General features: G+C 52.4%; 1 protein-coding gene across 3 annotated transcripts in view; it reads right to left on the bottom strand.

Annotated features, from left to right (window-relative positions):
• The window catches only part of ZNF236 (zinc finger protein 236), a 116433-nt gene that overhangs the window by 83952 nt on the left and 10987 nt on the right, over positions 1 to 21494 (bottom strand). For all 3 annotated transcript variants that reach the window (XR_003547448.1, XR_003547449.1, XM_014583160.2), the window contains exons 3-6: positions 9267 to 9445; positions 6767 to 6891; positions 3783 to 3955; positions 1057 to 1200 (exon numbers count right to left, since the gene is read on the bottom strand). Coding sequence is in view for 1 of the 3 variants with exons in the window: in XM_014583160.2 (XP_014438646.1) it covers positions 1057 to 1200; positions 3783 to 3955; positions 6767 to 6891; positions 9267 to 9445 (621 nt within the window). In the remaining 2 variants the exon portion in view is untranslated. The remainder of the gene's footprint in view (positions 1 to 1056; positions 1201 to 3782; positions 3956 to 6766; positions 6892 to 9266; positions 9446 to 21494) is intronic.

Below are 21494 nucleotides of genomic sequence, written 5' to 3'. Positions count from 1 at the left end.
GGGATGGCAAGACAAAGGGCAAGGTATGCAGGATGTAAGAATTGGAAAATTACTTGCTGAGAACATGTATGTTGATGTGCTTGATTGAAACAATGCACAGTGTATTTTGGATGGAAAATTCATTGGTGTGTTGTGATGGTGTATAGTGAATTAATGTAGAAAATAAAAATTAAAATAAATAAATAAATAAATAAAATTTTAAAGTTAAAAAAAAAAAAAAGAAAAAAAAGAAAAGAATTTTGGGCACCCACACACACAACACCAGCGATTTTCAAGCCACTGAGTCCAGGACTCATATGGCAGTTAATAAGTAGGGATCCAGCACCTTAACCACTACGCCACCTGCTGGCCCAAATCATACAATTGTTAGGACATGTACAAGAAAATATTATTTAGTTTCCAAAAGTCCAAAGACCTGGAAAAAAATTAATCACTGTCACATTAAAACAGGTGAAATATTACACTACCTATAGATTATAATTCCTAAATTATACGGTAAAGATAAGGAGTATTCAATATTCAGCAATAACATGGACTGCAGAAAGTATCCCTTCATAAATTAATGATTAAATCTTATTTTTCAGGCTTGTATGGCAGTCCATAAATCACGATATTACTCTAACATTTGAGACTTTGATTCACTATAAAAAAAAAAAAAAAAAAAAAAAGTACTTTATCTTGTAGAAAATTTCCATAGTGTCTTTTGGTCACTAAAAATTTAAATTCAAAGATTGCAGTTAAAGGACAGACTTTAGTGGGACCAGCAGATGGCGTAATGGCTATGTTGCTGGACTCCCACGTAGTCAATCGTGGTTCGAGACCTGGACCCAGTGGCTTAAACTCACTCCAGGCGCATGTGCGTGCCCAAGATCCCGAGAGGAGAACGGAGGAGAAGGGATTGTGGTGTGGTCATCCCCCCAGGGGTGATTTCTCAGTTTCTGTCTCTGTCTTGCTCTTTCTGGCCAGCGCACATACCCTATAGCAAAACAATCTCCAAAAACAAAGGACAGACTTTAGTGAGATAGAAAACCCTCCTGTGAGCACATGGCCACTTACCGTGAGAACATGTGCCGTCTCTTGGGGGCCTGCTGGGTTCTGAGGCCCGCCCATGTGCATCTTGCTAATGTGAGTGTTGAGGCTGCCAAGGCTTTTAAAGACACAGCTGCACTCTGTACAGTTATAGGTGGGCCCATTCTTGACCTAAAGATAAAAAAGCACAAGCAATGTTTTACAGTTAATTACTAGATTAAAGTATTTAATTATGGCAAATCATTTACCATTCTGTTTAATATGGCAGAAATAATTTAACCCCTCCACATCAATTTATTTTTAATTAGAGAGCTCTAGAATCAATGGCCCAACTCTTCAATCAGTATTGCCACTGTGAGATCAAGTGAAATTCTAGTATTTTTTTTTTTAAGAGAGAGAGATTTTTGCTCTAGGTGCATGTGCTCACCAGAGAGACAGACAGAAAGCAAGAAATCACCCCTCGGGGGGATGGCCATGCCACAATCCTTTCTCCTCCATTCACCTCTTGGGATTTGGGGCATACATGTACGAGCTCCCAAGATGCTGTACAAAATGCTGGATCTGAGTCTCGAACCTCATAGTTAGCCATGTGGTTCCAGACACCATGGCCATCAAACCACCAGCTGGCCCTATTTTCACTTTCTTAACTGGTTAAATACAGTGTTGAATAATAAAGGCGGGACAGAAATAAATATTATTCTAAATAAGTTTTCAGAGGCTAAACAGGTTAAGAAGAATAGTCTTACAATATGTAAATTTCTCATCATATACATTTATACTCCATACCCATAACTAATTTCTAAAACTATGATACAGAGACAGGGCAGGGAGAGCAGTAAAATGAGTAAGGCCTAGGGACACAGACACATCTACGACACTCTCACAGAGTACTCGAACCCACGCTGGCTGTTAGCATTATTGCAAAGGCTAAGAAGGCGTGGCCCTCCCAGCCTGAGTAAGACTCGTTCTACCTCTGGTGCCTCGGGAAGAGCCCCGGGAAGGTTTGGCTCTCTTGCAGAATTCAATGGTATTTGCTAACCAGTTTTCAGAGTAGTCTACCCCAGTACAGGTCCCAGTGTCTGTCAGCACCTATAGGTAAGTCCCTGGCTCCCAAAGGGGGTTTCTGAGCTCAGGAGCAGTGACAAGTCTCTCCAGGGCCATTGGAGAGGGACCTGCGTGCCCCTCATGACGTGCTGCTCCCAACCATCACCCTCACAGAATGCCGCCCACAACCTGGAGCAACTCTTTGAGACCTAAAGGAACCCCCGTCACACACAGGGCCTCACTAGCGTTCACATGCCCTTCTGACCATGTCTCTGATGGGTCTGAGACAATATGAGACTTTCATAAAGCTGTGTTTTGCATCTTATCCTGCTTATCTAAGATCAAAGACAACTATTCCTCTCTATAAGTTTGGGTAAAAGCGTACTAACTACAGTTCACTTTTCACACATACAGCCACGTGTCACGTGACGCAAGGACACGCTGAGAGACGTGCAGTCAGGCGTAGCAGTGTGGTGCTCGCATCACAGTGCACATGGACGGGGAGGCCCAGCCGCCGCACACCCGCGGCACCGCCCAGCCTACTCTTCCTGTCCTCCGTGCGGCCCGTGGCAGGGCAGAGCTTCGTGTGCACACATCTCTGTATTTGAGTCTAAGAGCATGACAGTTTCGGGGCCAGCAGGTGGCACGACGATTAAGGCACTGGATTCCCACCTGGCCAACCACAGTACAAGTCCCAGATGCAGTCGTTTGAAAATTACACCAGGTGCATGTGCATGCATGGCACCCAAAATCCTGAGAATGGGAGAGGAGGGACTGCAGTGTGGCCAGCGCCCCCGGAGTGACTTCTCACTTTCCCTCTCTTTGTCTCTGCCTCTCTCCAGCGAGACATATGCACCCTATGGTAAAAACCCAAAAAAGAAAAAAAAAAAGATAGTTTTAATTCTGCAAGATAGTTTCACAGAAATAGACGGACCTATCATAAAAGAATCTGTGCTGTTATAATTATTTCCTTATGTACTACACTTAGACCATAAGTAAAACACCGAATCTTGACAGTTACCATGCTCATATCAGCTTAACAGAAATACTTGCAGAGGGCCTAGCCACACAGACTGGGAGGCTGGGGCAGGGACGGGGACACAGCGACACTTCTCGTCCAAAATGCCTACCTTGGTGTGTGTGTATCTGTGCATCTGCCCCTCCCTATCTTGCTCTCGTAAAGGGTTTTTTCAAAGCAGCAGGAAGTACTCCCGGGGATAGAAAAGGCAGCATGGGAAATGACAAGGGACACGTGCGTGCTGTTTCAGCTGAGTCACACGCGGCACAGAGGTGGGACCCGACGAGCCCAGAACTGTCTGAGGAGCACGTGGGTGTGCCCGCCCTGGAGCCACGCGTGACTGAAGCGAGCTCGCTGTAAGAGAAGCGCTGCCCTTCTCAGCCGCAGTCCCTGCCCTTCACTTTCCTACTTCACGGTGTCTCGTGTTCCAAGTTTGCTACAGGATAGAAGACACTCAGACTCAGCCATCGTAACTAACGAAGGTGTCAGGTTATTTTCAAATGTTCACTCATCAAAGCCCTAATTCTACTGGCAAAAAGACAAAAAGGCACTAGATTTCTCCCACGTGCAATTAGCCAGGGTCCTGGACAGCCCATTCCTGGACCTGCTTCTGTTCACCATGTTGTAAATGGCCAGGCTCCCGGCTGGCTCAGTGACTGGCAGACATGCCGCATCCCGCCGCGCCCCGCACCTCGGAGTGAACCCTCTGCACGTGCGACTGCAGGTTCCCCTTCTGAGAAAAGGCAGCGGGACAAAAGGCACAGGCGTGAGGCTTCTCCCCTGTGTGCTTGACCATGTGTGTCTGCAGTGCCCCCTTCTGGTTGAAAGCTTTTCCACACTCGCTGCACTTAAACGGTCTTTCACCTGCAGAGAGAGGAAAATGATCAAGTGGGGTTCCATGTGCTGCGGGCAAGTTACGGATTAGAAAGGGAAACATCCACATCACCCAAGGCCAGACTCCACCTCAGTTCAGCATGCCGGACTCTCACACACCTGTCACGTGGGTCTCCAGGTGACCCCTGCTGAGCTCCCTCTGGGCATCTCCACCAGACCTTCCAGGGTGGCTAGAGCCCTCAGCCCTCCCACCAGCTCCCTTCAAAATGCACCAGAGCAGCACCCACCCCAGGGTGCCACCCAGCCCAAATCCTGTAGCCGCCTCCTCACCAGACTTAACCCCGCCAGGCTCTTGGGGTGAGCTGCCTGCCCACCACACAGATTAGGGGGCTTCTTAAAGTCAGGAGTCAGCGCAAGTCCCCATCTGCTTGAAGCCCTCCAGGGACCGCATGGCACGCAGAGCACAGGCCGAGTTGTCCAGACTCCAGCAAGGTCAGTGGGGCTTCCCATCTGGTTCCTCAAGGTTTTCCTGCTCCCCTCCAGGCCTGCACGTCTGGGCCTCGGAAGGTCTCTGCCTACAGCAGCTCCCCAGCACCACATGGCTTGTCTCCTGGGTCCTTCACGGCCTTGCTCCAAGTCTCCTTCCCAGCGATGGCAGTCCAGCAGCCTCGTGGATTATAATCCCTAGCCCCCTCCCTGCTCTAGCTGTCTCCAGACGACTAATCGGAACTTGACCTTTTAGGTGTTACCTGTTCTCACCATTCCTGACCAGGACAGAAGTGCAGGCTCTGCCCGCCCCGTACCCCCTGTGCTGCAGTACCTAGATCAGAGCTGCGCACACTCATGCCGACAGGAACTGCCGGACAGAGGATGAGTGAAAGACAAAATCGGGTCAGGGTGAAAGTCGGCGGCAAGGCTAGCCTGAGTCCTTGCCCTGCTGAAGCCCCTTCCTGAGATGAAACGCAGCCGAGTGAGTAACGCTGCCAGTCCCCAGCTTCTCTCCGCAGGGCTCACAGGGGATGAGGTGCAATGACCGGAAAGCAACCCTCCCTACCACTGCAGTGCAGGGTGCAGGGCCCGGGGGCAGCGGTGGGGGTCCTGCTCGGGCCTGGTGTGTAGACACCCTTTCTCTTTCTTAGGTGGCAGGACACCTCAGCCTTTTCCAGAGGGGCCCTGGTGGGCCGTGCAGTGGAGGTGCGGTCTGGCAGGGCCATCACCACCTTCGCTGTGGGACAGCCATCGCAGGCCTGGCCCAGCACAAGCCAACAGCAGGCTTGGGAACAGCCTTGGAGGGAGGGCACAGCATGCACGGGCGACCCGCCAGCCCCAGAGCCCACCCCGCCAGCCCAATCACGCTAGCTATGTGTGGCCCTGGGCAGCGGACGGCTGTTCCCAGCACCACTGCCAGCTCAGGGCCAGCCAAGACGGCAACGAGGACCGCTGAAAGGGCCACCCACAGCTTCGCTCACGCGGAGGTCGTGTCAGCTCACGCCTCCCACCTCTGGAGTGAGGGTAGGCTGACGGCCTGCGTGCTGGCGTGTGCCTGGGAAATGACGCGAAGCGCCGAATGCCACACCGCTGGAGGCAGGTGGTACCTGAGCAGGGTGCGGGACCAGGCCCTCTGCCTCTCGCTTTACGTGCTCCAGTAAGGGTAAAGGAAGTGCCGTGTTTTAAACTGTATTGTCGTTGATTCAAACTTCAGGGAAAAAATGGACTAGAGCTTCATGCTGTATCATATTCGTAAAGAGGCTTTCTCTCACCCTGTGCTAATGAGGACCGGCTGCCTGAACCCCATGTCGCACTGCCACGGAGGCGGACTTCGAGACCGTCTCAGTGGCTCTGCGACACCTCCGTGCAGACAGTTCACTGAAACACTGGAAAGGGGGGAGCGGCACGACGCAGCTGGAGCCGGTGGCCAACGACAACGAACAGCTGTGCACATTCGTGCTTTGTCACTAAAGGGGACATACTGGAAGCGCAGACGGAGACACGGGCACAGCGAGCTCACTCCCACTGGGACGCCTCCTCTGCCCTGCCCGGGGAAGGTCTGCTTTTGTGCAACGGCCAGTGCTGCACATCCAGGCATCCAGGCAAAACCAACAGGGAATAAGATCAGGCGTGGAAAACGAAGTTGTTATTGCCTTAGTGTTTCACAGCCCCGTTAACGAAGCAGACAGGACAGAATGAGAAGGCCCAGTGCTCGCCGCTCGGACTTGACCCGCCCAGGGTAACAGCGCACCCATAATCCACTCGGCGTTTATGAGCTCAGTGAGCGGATAAATACATGGAGTACGGTGATGGCAGCACTGGCTCCCGACTACGGACAGCCACCACACAGCAGCACTCTTCTCTGGACACTATCCGTGTTTTCCATCTATCATTTTGTTAAGAGGGTTTTGCTATCGGGCGCGTGCGCTCGCCAGAAAGACAGAGAGACAGAGACAGAAAGCGAGAAATCACCCCCCAGGGGAGATGGCCACGCTACAACCCCTTCTCCTCCATTCTCCTCTCGGGATCTTGGGCACGCACGCACACGCGCCCAGCGTGAGTTTAAGCCACCGGGTCCGGGACTCAAACTGTGGTCGACTACATGGGAGTCCAGCGACATAGCCATTATGCCAACTGCTGGTCCCTTCCATTTATAATCTATGGCAACTACTGACAGATGCAGAAACCCGCGTTTTCAAGTGAGGAAATGAAACCACGGAGAGATTAGGTGACTTCACCAAGATCGCACAGCAAGCTACAGAGGAGCCAGGACCAGAATCCAGGTCGAGCTAACGCCACGCACATTTTCCTTTCTTCAAGCCACATTAGCAAAAAAGCGAATGCCCTCCGTACCTGTGTGTATCCTAATATGCCGCGTTAACTGACTTGGCTTTTGAAATGTCTTTCCGCAGTGTGGACACGAGTATGTGAATCCACTTCTGTCAATGTTCCGGTTGTAAGACCTCGTACTGGACACCCTGGAGTACAGCACGGGAAACAGCGGTAAGTCTTCACCCTTGTGTCACACCTTCACAACAGAAGTCCTACAGAACGGCTGGCTGACTGGTCATGACAACCTGCTTTAATGATCGATCAATTATATTCGGGTACACACATGTATTCATTCTGTGTGTTCAGTACCATACCATTTGTTTTTCCATTTCTGATCGAAAAAGAACTTGGTCAAAACCCTGCAATGGGGGGAGGGGCACAGCATGCACAGGCGACCTGCCAGCCAGAGACCATCCTGCGGGCCCAATGACACTGGCTACGCATGGCCCTGGGTAGCAGATGGCTGCACAAAGTCTCTCTGGGACAAAGCCCTTCCTGTGATGGCTGCTCCTGTGGTGGCTGAGGGGGCACAGGCCCAGGCATGACTCTTACGGAGGTGTTCCCCATGCTACTCCTCCAGCCTCCCTTTCTCTAGAACCCTGGGGCTCCTGACAGCCAACACAGAGGCCACCCCTCAGGACTTGCCTCTCCACTCCCATCACCTCATGAGTGTGGTCAGCGCTCAAACCCGCCACGCCTGACGGGCCCTCCCTGCTGTCACACGGCTAACCCGCATTGCTGTCCTGCTAGATGGCAGCCCCTCAGGGGTTGGCCTCGTTCTCTACTTCGTCCCCTAGTCCAGGAAGCCTGGGATCCAGGCCTGTGTGTGCGCCTAATGACCACCTACACATCTGCAACCATCCGTCTGAACCTTCAAAGAAACACCGAGGACACCAGTGTCAAAACTGCATGAAATGAAAATCGTGTGTACAGCAAACATGAGTAACATTCTGGGCCTTTAAGAAAATTATGGGCACAAAGTATTAGGTGGCTCCCCCAATGGTCGACGATAAGCTAAATGAATGGGAGGGCTGGAGCTGCCCCACAAGTTCTTTTTTTCTTAATTTCACTTGGTTGATTGATTGACTTCAATTTGACCAGAGAGGGACAGAGTGAGAGAGAGAGAAAGAGGGAAAGCGAAAGCAAGCCACCAGGTCCAGGAGTCAAACCACAGTCAGCCATGTGGGAGTCCAGTGCCCTTAACCATGATGCCACTGCTGGCCCTGAGCCGCCAGCCATTTCTAAGCTTCTTAGGTAACTGCGTGGGGCTTCTGGTTACAAAGTACACGGTGCCTGGACACTGCGTTAGGCGGATGGCAAGCCACGCTGATATGCTGATACATGAGGCTAAAGCAGTCACTGGCCGCGCCTTTACAGTGTCCTAGAGAAACGGGCCCAGGAATGTGCGACTGTCACCATTACCTACCCGAAGCACAGGCCAGGGAAACACTCCACTGCATTTTATAGAAAAGCAGAAAGGTGATGGATCTCTAAGGATCTATAATCAGGAGTAGGTACAAGATGATTTAGAAGTGCATGTTAACTGTGCCTACAAAGAGATGCATTTATACATGCAAATACTTCCGTTAGGGTCCGAGCTCTAAAGCCGGACCATTAGGGTTTAAATCTCTGATTACTGACCTCCACGCTGTCGAACCACACAGCACAACTGGGTGTCTCCAACCGAGGTTCTCTCGCCGGAGTATGTGGGCAGGAGCCCGGCCTGCTGGGGCTGCATCAGGCTCTCAACAGTTAGGGACCACAGATAAACTGCTTCGTTGGCAACAGAACTAACTGGGCCCGCAGGCGGCAAAGAGGTTACGGTGCTGGGTCCCACATGGCCGACTGCAGTTTCAGTCCCGGACCTGGAGGCTTCAAAATCATGCCAGGCATGTGTGCGTGTGTGTGCATGCTCAAAGTCCCGAGAAGAGTGGAGAAGGGACTGCAGCGTGGCCAGTCCCACTTATGATCTCTCACTCCCCCACCCCTGTCTCTGGCAAGAGGATGCGCCCTATAACAAACAAAAAAGAGGTGCTAATTATCCCCGTGAAAACACATTGTGTCTGTTACTTCCCATACAAAGGCACCAGCAGTGTCTTGGTCTGATTTTAGCACGATAGCACCAGCCAAAAGCTCCTCCACAGCCTGACGCGAGGCATGAGCCTCACACCCACCTTCCCTACCGCAGACATGACCTGAGCTGTTCAAACAGACTTTCTGACATCAAATAGCTTTGGTTCCACTGTCTGTCTGTGTCCTTGTTTCTAAAGCACCATTCATTTTTTTAAAATAACTATTCATTTTATTTATTTATTTTTCATTTGACCAGAGAGAGAGAGAAAGGAAAAGTGAGCAAGCAAGCTGCCAGGTCCAGGAGTCAACTACGTTTGGCCATGTAGGAGTCCAGCACTTCAACCACCTGCCAGCCCCAGCAACAAATATTTTTAATTGAGTACAGCGAAGAGGCCAACTTTTAGTGTATGAAACAGGTTTCCCTCACCGAGTCAAGGACGAGACATACCTAATTTTATAGTGCGTCTTCGTGTGCTCCTTCAGCTCCGCAGAGGTCTCAAACTCCTTCCGGCAGGCCTTACACGTGTGGGTGCGGGGACCCGCCAGCTCCTGACGGTGCTCCTCCATGTGGATGGCCAGCTGGCTCTGCAGAGTAAACTCATCCCCACACTCCGAGCAGATGAGGTTCTGGGGAGCAAACGCAGCAGTGAGCAGAGCCGGCATCTCCAAACCACTGGCCCCAGAAGGACTGGCCTGGACATGGTCGACAAGCAGCCCACGTTCCTGACCACATGTCCTTTCCACCTCTCAAGAAGGGTTTCGTTACATCAAAATTTAATTATATAAAAGCCATGTCCTTATTGGAGGAAACGAACACTGGGAAGAGACGAGAGAGCCGTACAATTGAGCAAAGTGGACTGTCTCGAGTTGGCTGGTGGTGGCTGGCACTCGATCCATCTGCTCTGTGAGACAGAGAAGCAGGATTCCAACACGACAGCGTCAGACAAGAATCCGAACCCAACAATAGTTTAACAGGCGACCTTGCGGTGAGACGGCTTTGGTAAAGCATTAACGGAGAGACTGCGTCTTTCCTTCTGTGCTTTGCAGAGACCGCGGGCTGCAAAAAGTGGCCCTGGGGCAGGTGAAGGCAGGCAGAATGACCACGACGGGAGCACGGGAAGCACACACGGGACCTTAAGGCCCAGTACGAAGATGAGCTCGCACACGGGCTGTTTTTTCTGTGCGTTGAGTGGAGGGGCTCAGAGCAAGGGGAGGGACAAGGCTGCTCAGTGCAAGCTTCAGATAGGTCATGCATCAGAGCGCCACAGTACGGTCACTTAGGTGACCCTCCCTCCCAAACAGGGAGATGATAAACATAATCTACCAATAATCAAATACATAACTGTCTATCAGACGTTCTAATTACTGGGCATACTCGTCTTGCAAACATCATTAAAATGAGGTTGCTAACTGGTACTACTTAGGGCAAAAACAGATGAAGAGAAGTGGAATATTTTAAGTAATCCAGTAATGATTTCGACGTAACTCTGAGTAGCACGCACAAGTTAAGGAAGGTGTGAACGTGCGTGTGCGCGAGAGGGCGCTTGTGTCCAGCTCCTACTTCTCCAAACATCCTGTGCCATCACCACTTGAGGGAAGCTGAACTTAAAGTGAGCCTCAGTAGTTGGGAAAAACTCACGGAGTGACTTAAGGCGGCAGGAATTCTTCCAGTTTGTGCCTCCGGTTTGAGATTTATCTTGAGAGTAATTAGTAACCAGTACAGATGACGGACTATTCACCGAGGTACGGCAGTAAGGAAAGATTAGTTTACAGTGTTGGAAAAGTAAAACCTCAGAAGTGGAGCATCTTAAACACCACAGCTGACTGAGGTTCATAAGTAATACATAAGATGTAGTTACACGAGGTTCCGGAGTTTAAGCCGGTTTCTCCGAGGTATACTTTCCACAGACACACGCAACCTATTTCAAGTGGAACTTTTACCCTCCAACCCACCGTGAGATGGTTCCAGGGCTCACGGGTCCTATTGCCAAGGTCCCAGTACTGCACCCCCAGCACCCAGAACGCCTGCTTTCTATCTTCTCATCTCCTCGACAGAAGGGCCGAGCACCCCCGAGCAGGTCTTCAGGCGCGATCAGTCCCACCCTCACCCAGCCCAGATAATGGCACAAGCCCCAGGTGTGCAGGGAGACCTCGGCCATGAGCCCAGGGCCTTGCCCACGTAGTCACCGCACCTGCCACACCACGGCCTGGCCCCCGCCCACGTCTCCGTCTCTCATGGGAGCAGCAGCAGCCGGCTTCAGAGTCTCTGCTTTCTTTCCCTTTTCCTAGCAGGCATGTGTACTTGTATGCTAAACAGGAAAGGAGAGGAGAAAGCACCGCCCAGGGGTGCCATCCCTTCCCCTCCATCTCTCCTCCTTTTCAGGCTTTGGGCACACAAAGCCACTGGGTCCAGGACTTGAACTGTGCTATCAGCCACATGGGATCCCGCTGCCTGAACCAGGCCAAGAAGACAGCCTATGGCTGCGCTCTCTACCCAGCCACTTCCCGAGGCTCTTCCTGAGGCTCTCCTGGGCATCCTGGGACTAAACAGTGAAAGTCTAAGAAGTCATCATTTCAACAACTGTCTGTCCTTCTTAGGGACCACAGCTCTGCAGGCTGCTGTGGGTCAGTGCTGGAGTGCGAGCCAAGTCAGGCAGCCTGGAGGGGGCCTGCAGGGACTGGCCTGGCTCTAGCCGGGCCTTCGCCTGACCGCATGAACCCCCGCATGACAAGGGTTCTCTGCCGTGATCTCACTGCCGATCCGAGCCACTCTTCCACGGTGACGCAGAGCCGCCACACTGAACGCCCTCCACGGTGACGCGGAGCCGCCACACTGAACGCCCTCCACGGTGACGCGGAGCCGCCACACTGAACGCCCTCCACGATGACGCGGAGCCGCCACACTGAACGCCCTGCATGGTGACACGGAGCCACCACACCACTCTCTTCGCGCCTGGAAGCCTACGCCTCCTCATCTCCGTTTCATTGCGTCTGGAGAACTCCTTTTGGTGGTTCTGAAAGGGTCCACTTGCAGCCCGTGACTGCAGACTGCTGGTGAGAGGAGGGTAAGGAACGGAGCCCGAGCTAACGCACTGTAACAACAGAAAACAAGAGGAGCCAGCCCCATCTCCAGCCTCTGGGCCCGAGCAGCACAGCAGAGCCTCGTGGGAGACCCCGAGCTACCTGCTCTGTCCGGCAAGGTCACAAGGCCGGGTGACAACATGGGGCAGCCAGTAGGCAGCACCAGCCCGGGGGTCACAAGACTGTGGCAGCCCTTCCTCCTACCAGACGGGTGGGTAGGTCGTTGGGCAGCAGCCCACTGGGAGCAGAAGAGGAGGAGCTGGCCCGGAGGAGACAGGAAGCCACCCGACTCAGGCCGCACCCCTGCCTCAGGGCCTTCCAGAAGACACAGGGATGGAGGTCCAGCAGGTGGCATGGTGGCTAAGGTGTTGGACTTCCACATGGCTGACCATGGTTGGAGTCCTGAACCTAGGAGCGTGGAGATCACGCCAGGCACACGTGTGTGATCCCAGAAGGAGCGACTGCAGTGTGGCCATTCCCCATGGGGGTGATTTCTTACCTTCTCTGTCTCTCTCTGGCACGTGCACATGCCCTATGGCAAACTCCAGGAAGAGAGAAAAGGGGCACTACGAATGCTGGGGCACTCAAAACCACAACCGAGTGGCACATCCAGGGGGACAGGCTACACGGGCGGCAGCCCCACTGCCTGCCCCACCGCTAGGGGGCTCCTCCAGCAGCACGTGAGGGCCTCCGGAGGGCTCAGCACCGCAGGGCAGCACAGCCACGACACAGGCCGAGTCAGTGTGACCGCCAGGCCTGAGCGCCCACGGGGGAGAGCCATCGCAAAAGCATCTGGCAAAGCTTGTGGTACAGACACCATAAGGAAGGGAAGATTCTGGAAATAACATACCAAAGTTCAGCACCCTGGAGGCCACATGGGACTGCGATTTCTCTGCCCAACATGCAGGAAGCCGTGGAAGTTCCAAAGGCACACATGAAGGGCCATGTGCACAGACACAGCGGGACCCCGGCCCAGCGCACTCGCGCCGTTGCCCTGCCGTCACCCTGCGCTCCAGGAGTGTGCATGCACTTCCTCAGCCGACACTGCCATCCCCTCCCAGAGGGTTGCAGCGCAGACACACCAAGTCCCCTTCTAGGCCAGGCCACTGGGTCACTGTTCAAACATTCTCACTAGCACTGTGCTCCCTGGCTCCAGGCTCTTCCATGCCACACTTCTGTGACAAACCCCAACATGGAGGCCGACATCTCCACTTGCGCACCAGACGGGCAGCGGAGAGCGAGCCCCACGCCCACAGACAGCCTCACGGCAGTTCTCAGCACTCAACACCCCGGCGCTCGACCCCGGCCCACTCCCACTCGCCCGAGCAGGCTGCCCATGTTTTCCGTACGGAGAGCGCACATTTCCAGCTCGAGAGTAAAACGAGGATAGAGGGCCTCAGTCCCAGGCTGTGACCCGGGGCACCGTGTGTCAAGCTCCCAAGGAGCCAAGGGACAGCAACTGCTTCCCAGGGAATCAGGAGACCTGCCCCCTGCACAACACCGACAGAAACCAGCCCATTCTGCCACATACACCTCTGTGCAGCTGAGACTCCACAGCCGCCATGCTTCACAAGCTAAGGCCAAGTGAAAACCAGGTGCAACAGGACTTCCAAAGTCAGCGTGCAAACCGCGTGCAGAAGGGAGCAACGGCGAGAGCTTTGCAAGCGCTCTACTGCTATTAGAGCACTGGATGGCTTCCATCTAAGGACCTCATGAACAAAAGCCTGGTGTTTGCCTGGACGACCTTAATGACTTACTGAGACACTATGGAAGCGTGGACTGACAAGGCAGGACAGCTGCTGCAACAGAGGGCTCTGCTCCACCTCCCCACAGCTGCACCCACTCCTATGACCTCGCCACCCCTTCTTCATGCACCTGCACCCACTCCTAACCATGCCCACCCTTTCCTACACCCGCTCCTCTGACCACGCCCACTCCACCTCCCCACACCTGCACCTGCTCCTCTGACCTCGCCACCCCTTCTTCCTGCACCTGCACCCGCTCCTCTGACCATGCCCACCCCTTCCTGCACCTGTACCCACTCCTCCGACCTCACCCACCCCTTCTTCCTGCACCTACACCTGCTCCTCTGACCTCGCCACCCCTTCTTCCTGCACCTGCACCCACTGCTCTGACCAAGCCCACCCCACCTCCCCACAACTGCACCTGCTCCTCTGACCTCGCCCACCCCTTCCTACACCTGCACCTGCTCCTCTGACCTTGCCCACCCCTTCTTCCTGCACCTGCACCCGCTCCTCTGACCATGCCCACCCCACCTCCCCATACCTGCCCCCACTCCTCTGACCATGCCCACCCCTTCTTCCTGCACCTGCATCCGCTCCTCTGACCATGCCCACCCCTTATTCCTGCACCTGCGCCTGTTAGTGAGAACTAAGAGGACATCCAGACATAGCCAAATTTATTGAAGCTTATTGACTAAGCCAGCGGCATTATAGGGAGACTCATGTCTCTCAAAACCCTGCAGCCCCGAATGCAAGGTGAGGGGTGCTTATAGAGGCAAAAATCACACTTTTCTGGGTTGATGTGGTGGGCTTGAAAGGGTAGGGGGTAGGGTTTTACAATGTAAAGGCAAGCAAAAGCACATCCCAGAGGCAGAACAAGTGAGTAAGCAGGTTAATCACCCCTAAGGGTATGTTCCATCCCTACCTAAACACAATGGAATCCTAATGGTCTTCATGGCTCAGGGCAAGGTCAGGTGGCTGGACCTTACCTTAAGGCAACTAGAAGTGGGGTTTAAAGACAATAGGAGTGTTAACAGAGAAGGCAGGCTCCAGTCACAGGAACCTAACAGTTTACAATGGAGGCGCTCCTCCAAGATTGAGTTGCTCCTGCTTCGTCCCCACCTCTCCTTTACAGGGACCAAATCAGTATCAGCTAGAGGGCGAGGTGATAGTCTCCTTTGGCAGGTAGGAAGTTTCAGCGAATTTAAAGTGCCGGGGGGACGGGCTACACGGGCGGCAGCCCCACTGCCTGCCCCACCGCTAGGGGGCTCCTCCAGCAGCACGTGAGGGCCTCCGGAGGGCTCAGCACCGCAGGGCAGCACAGCCACGACACAGGCCGAGTCAGTGTGACCGCCAGGCCTGAGCGCCCACGGGGGAGAGCCATCGCAAAAGCATCTGGCAAAGCTTGTGGTACAGACACCATAAGGAAGGGAAGATTCTGGAAATAACATACCAAAGTTCAGCACCCTGGAGGCCACATGGGACTGCGATTTCTCTGCCCAACATGCAGGAAGCCGTGGAAGTTCCAAAGGCACACATGAAGGGCCATGTGCACAGACACAGCGGGACCCCGGCCCAGCGCACTCGCGCCGTTGCCCTGCCGTCACCCTGCGCTCCAGGAGTGTGCATGCACTTCCTCAGCCGACACTGCCATCCCCTCCCAGAGGGTTGCAGCGCAGACACACCAAGTCCCCTTCTAGGCCAGGCCACTGGGTCACTGTTCAAACATTCTCACTAGCACTGTGCTCCCTGGCTCCAGGCTCTTCCATGCCACACTTCTGTGACAAACCCCAACATGGAGGCCGACATCTCCACTTGCGCACCAGACGGGCAGCGGAGAGCGAGCCCCACGCCCACAGACAGCCTCACGGCAGTTCTCAGCACTCAACACCCCGGCGCTCGACCCCGGCCCACTCCCACTCGCCCGAGCAGGCTGCCCATGTTTTCCGTACGGAGAGCGCACATTTCCAGCTCGAGAGTAAAACGAGGATAGAGGGCCTCAGTCCCAGGCTGTGACCCGGGGCACCGTGTGTCAAGCTCCCAAGGAGCCAAGGGACAGCAACTGCTTCCCAGGGAATCAGGAGACCTGCCCCCTGCACAACACCGACAGAAACCAGCCCATTCTGCCACATACACCTCTGTGCAGCTGAGACTCCACAGCCGCCATGCTTCACAAGCTAAGGCCAAGTGAAAACCAGGTGCAACAGGACTTCCAAAGTCAGCGTGCAAACCGCGTGCAGAAGGGAGCAACGGCGAGAGCTTTGCAAGCGCTCTACTGCTATTAGAGCACTGGATGGCTTCCATCTAAGGACCTCATGAACAAAAGCCTGGTGTTTGCCTGGACGACCTTAATGACTTACTGAGACACTATGGAAGCGTGGACTGACAAGGCAGGACAGCTGCTGCAACAGAGGGCTCTGCTCCACCTCCCCACAGCTGCACCCACTCCTATGACCTCGCCACCCCTTCTTCATGCACCTGCACCCACTCCTAACCATGCCCACCCTTTCCTACACCCGCTCCTCTGACCACGCCCACTCCACCTCCCCACACCTGCACCTGCTCCTCTGACCTCGCCACCCCTTCTTCCTGCACCTGCACCCGCTCCTCTGACCATGCCCACCCCTTCCTGCACCTGTACCCACTCCTCCGACCTCACCCACCCCTTCTTCCTGCACCTACACCTGCTCCTCTGACCTCGCCACCCCTTCTTCCTGCACCTGCACCCACTGCTCTGACCAAGCCCACCCCACCTCCCCACAACTGCACCTGCTCCTCTGACCTCGCCCACCCCTTCCTACACCTGCACCTGCTCCTCTGACCTTGCCCACCCCTTCTTCCTGCACCTGCACCCGCTCCTCTGACCATGCCCACCCCACCTCCCCATACCTGCCCCCACTCCTCTGACCATGCCCACCCCTTCTTCCTGCACCTGCATCCGCTCCTCTGACCATGCCCACCCCTTATTCCTGCACCTGCGCCTGTTAGTGAGAACTAAGAGGACATCCAGACATAGCCAAATTTATTGAAGCTTATTGACTAAGCCAGCGGCATTATAGGGAGACTCATGTCTCTCAAAACCCTGCAGCCCCGAATGCAAGGTGAGGGGTGCTTATAGAGGCAAAAATCACACTTTTCTGGGTTGATGTGGTGGGCTTGAAAGGGTAGGGGGTAGGGTTTTACAATGTAAAGGCAAGCAAAAGCACATCCCAGAGGCAGAACAAGTGAGTAAGCAGGTTAATCACCCCTAAGGGTATGTTCCATCCCTACCTAAACACAATGGAATCCTAATGGTCTTCATGGCTCAGGGCAAGGTCAGGTGGCTGGACCTTACCTTAAGGCAACTAGAAGTGGGGTTTAAAGACAATAGGAGTGTTAACAGAGAAGGCAGGCTCCAGTCACAGGAACCTAACAGTTTACAATGGAGGCGCTCCTCCAAGATTGAGTTGCTCCTGCTTCGTCCCCACCTCTCCTTTACAGGGACCAAATCAGTATCAGCTAGAGGGCGAGGTGATAGTCTCCTTTGGCAGGTAGGAAGTTTCAGCGAATTTAAAGTGCAGTTTGAACTGACCTGGGCTGATTCCATGGGTGGAGTCTCGCCAACTTCACACCCACTCCTCTGACCACGCCCACCCCTTCTTCCTGCACCTGTGCCCACAGCCTGACCACGCCCACCCCTTCTTCCTGCACCTGTGCCCAGAGTCGGGCCACGCCCACCCCTTCTTCCTGCACCTGCACTCCATCTCTCAGCAGCCATGCTTATGCTCCTCCTAGGGTCAAAGAGCCATTGGAAAGGTGCCTCCTCCGCTCCGATCTGAGTTCCCGGCCCACTCTGCCAACACTTCTGGAAACTGGGACCACTGAGCCGGGCTGCGGTGCAGTGTTGGACTCCAGATGTGCTCCCTGGCTTGGGACCCTGAGGGAGCATGTGTCTGTCTTCAGCGGACAGATCCTACAGTACACAGTGGGGAAGGAACATCATGTCTACAGGGCTTCCTTCAAAATCATTCCGAAAATGGGGCAAAGGGGCTGAGATCTGACAATTTCAACACCGTGAGTCCCAGAGAAGGTTATACATTCCAGGTGCCATTACTTCACCCGTTCTGCCAGGTTGAACACTTTTCTTCTTGATGTAGTTTGTTTTTTCCTTCAGAGAAAGAGAGGGTGAAGTGAGCCAACAGGGTCTTGGCACCACAACCTACCGGCAGCCCGGACCAGCCCCGGCACTGGCCCCACTTGCACGTGCAAAGTGACCTGATGACGCACACCCAGCCCTTCCCTGTGGCTTCAGCGTCCCTGAGCAGTGTTCACAGAGCAGGCTGCATCCTCAAACACGCCAGAGAACCTGGCAGGATAGCAGACCTCAACAGCGATACACAAAAAGGCAACGTTTGCTATTAAGCAAGCAACTAACTGAGTATACAAATGAAAGACCTGCCCACGTGGCATTATTAAAAATCCCAGAACACTTACCAAGAAATTTAAATAGCGTGCTGGGTCAACTGCAACAAAACATTACTGCACGCGTTGTGACAGCCCATGTTCCATGAAGACTTGAGATTGGAAACATGTTTAACCCTCACCAGAAACAATCTAGAATATAATGCAATCTATATAAAACTACAAGCTACTTTTAACTACATAAAACTCTAAAACGCACAATAAGAAGAAGCCAGAAAGGTAAAACAAGAACACACAAATACCCGCTTACCATTACAAAGAGAACAAACGGCACGGACCAGAAAGATAAGAAGACCACGGGTGAAGGGTACAGGAGGGGCGGACTCTTCTCTGAGTGGACCTTTAGTATCATTGTGACTTTAATAGTAAGTTAATATCCAAATATTAAAAACTTAAGCCCTAGCCCTCACCCTACTCTGCCTGGAGCTGTGTCTGCCTGGTCACTGGGGCACTAGCTACGAGCTTCGGTCAGAAGAACAGGCGGGCTTATCATGGAAGTAAACTGGAACCATTCACCCTGGACTTACTTGAAACCCCTGGAGCAAGAGACCCAGCTAGGGCAGGAACACCACAGCTACCAGCCCTGGCTGAGAATGCACACAAGTCTGAAGGCTTTTCCGCAGGTGGCCACAGCGGTGCGGGCTGAGCCATCCATCTCACAGTTCAGTAAGGCAGGTTGGGGCAAAGGGGTGACCCGGAGGTCCCCCACATGCTGCAGAAGAAGGGGCTCGGGAATGGGTGGGAGTGGGGTGCTGGAGGTGCCCTGTGAGGACAGCTGAGGGAGAGAAGCATCAGTGTCACCCGGGATTGCCGGCCGGCTAACACACAGGCGTGTGCATGTGGCCGACTGCATGGCTTGAGAGCCAGACCCTGTGTCTTAAAAACACGCCAGGCACGTGTGCATGCATATCCACAATCCCGAGAGGAGAATGGAGGAAAAGGGACTGCAGCATAGCCATCCCTCTGGAGGGTGTTTTCTCACTTTCTCTCTCTCTCTCTCTCTCTCTCTCTCTCCCCTTCCCTCCCGTCCTCCCCCTCCCCGCCCTGCAAATACACAAGCTCTATAGCAAATTTTTTTAAAGTGGGAGAAAAAATTGTGATGACTAATAAATATGGACACATGCTAAACTTCATTCATAAAGAAATGCAAATTGAGCAACAAAAACATACAACTTTAATTCCATCAAATTAAAAAAAAAAAAAAAAAGCAAGTTTTACAGGGACCAGCAGGTGGCATGGTGGTTAAGGCGCTGGACACGCCCATATGGCCGACCACAGTTTAAGTCCTGGACCTCGTGGTTTGCTTTCTCAGTTTCTCCCTCTCTCTCTATTTCTCTCTCTGTATCTCTCTCTGGTTAAAATAAAATAAACAAATGAATGAATAAAATTAAATAAAAAAAAAACAAGTTTTACAACATAGAACACTGAAAACAGTAAGAAAAAAGTGGGCATCTCCCTACACTATTTATTGGCTAGCATACAAACTGACAGAATCCCTTTGGAAAACAATATGATGTTATCAGAAGTTTAAACTGATACATCCTTTAAATTAACAACTCCACTTCTAGGAAGCTCTGTCCTGGACCCCCCACTGATGGTGACATCTCCTGGAGGGACAGGGGGTTGGTACAGTAACCCCAGCAGCAGCCCTGGCCTCACTACAGATAGGAGCACTCCACCTGACCCAGCAAGAGTGAAAACCAGAATGCCCCTGGGTTACAAAGCTGCTCAAAGTGCTCCGAGAACCCAAGCACACAAGAATATCTGCTCTCATAGTTCTGGGAACAACACACATGTCTAACCTGTGGCAGACACATGTAAATATGATGCCGTGCATCTGTTAGGAAACAGGTAATGGAGGTGGGTCCCACCTGGGGTGCTAACAGAAACGGAAGACACAGAGGCATCTGGGATGGAGCAGCAGGTGTGCAGAGATCTGTGTAGGCAGAGGTCCTTGGAGGGGTACACGAGAAACTGCTAACAGAAGCGCTTCTGGGGAGGATGGGCAGACAGAGACAGCAGAGACCACCAGGCACTCCCGACACCTTCTCTGCTGTTCGATTTCTTACTGAGCATACGGAGTGCTCACTCCCAAAACTTTTAATACCCCACTAATCACTATATTTTCTGGGGTTTGTTTATTTGTTTTCTAAATAAAGCTATAGGGGCCAGCAGGTGGCATGGAGGTTAAGGCCGCTGGATCCCACATGGCTGACATGGTGCCGGTCCTGGTCCTGGCAGCTTGAAAACACACCAGGTGCATGTGTGTCCCCGACCTGGCAGTTTGAAACTCATGCCAGGCATATGCCCAAAATCCCAGAAGGAGAATGAAGAGGGGACTGTGGCATGGCCATCCCCTGTCGGGGATGACTTCTCACTTTCCCTCTCACTGTCTCTGGTGAGCCCACATGCCTTATGGCAAAAACTTAAAAAAAAAAAAAAAAAAAAAACAATTAAACATAATAATGCTAAGTCCAGATGCTGAGGACTTTGATAGTTATTTTTAAAAACTGATATGGGAAAACATTTATGATATAATAAGTGAAATAAGAAAGGCTATATTTATTATATGTTATGGGAAAAAGGTAGGTTACAAAATAATGTGTATAGAAGTCTAATCCTATTTCGTATGTAAAAAATCCATTTAGGAGCCAGCTGGTGGTTAAGGCACTGGACTCTCACAAGGCCGACCACGATTTGAGTGCTAGACTGAGAAGCCTTCCTTCTCACTTTTCTTCTCTCTCTCTCTCCCCCTCTGGTGAGCATACATGTCCTACAGAAAACTTTAAAAATAATAACAAATTAAATAAATACTTTTTTTTAAAAAATGCTATTTTATAATCTATTATGAAAAGCATATGTAGAAAAAAGTCTGAAAGACTACACATGCATCTCCCCAAATGGTGTGGTTATGAATGCTTTCTAAATTTTTTTAATAATTAGTTTTATAAGTACAAATCTATAGGTTTATGGTGTGCAATGTTCATATGAAATGTATACCCTGAGGACTGGCTTAGTCAAGCTATCTAACATACACAGTATCTTACACACTTTTTCCAAGGCAGTAGCACTTACAACCTACCCTCACTGCCGTTCTCACACACACGGTGTATGCAGCGGCTGTGGTCCTCGGAGCACAGACCTCACCCTTACCCCACCTCACTGAGCCTGGGCACCCCGACTCACATATCGAACCACAGCCCGAACATCGGCCTCCACAATCAGCACTTGATCCTGTTCTAATGCATTTGTCTATGACTTTTAAGTACTCCACTACAAGTACTTTTAATATTACTTTTATCACTAGTTTTTTCCAAAATATACACACATGTATTGCTTATATAAGATTTTAGGAGGCCTTCAGAAGAGGATTCCTCATGGCTCCTGCTAAC

This window comes from Tupaia chinensis, unplaced genomic scaffold, assembly GCF_000334495.1.
Source record: "Tupaia chinensis unplaced genomic scaffold, TupChi_1.0 Scaffold144119_1, whole genome shotgun sequence".
Classification (NCBI taxonomy): domain Eukaryota; kingdom Metazoa; phylum Chordata; class Mammalia; order Scandentia; family Tupaiidae; genus Tupaia; species Tupaia belangeri.
Note: the sequence above shows the minus strand (reverse complement) of the source record. Positions and strands in the feature narration are given on the sequence as shown.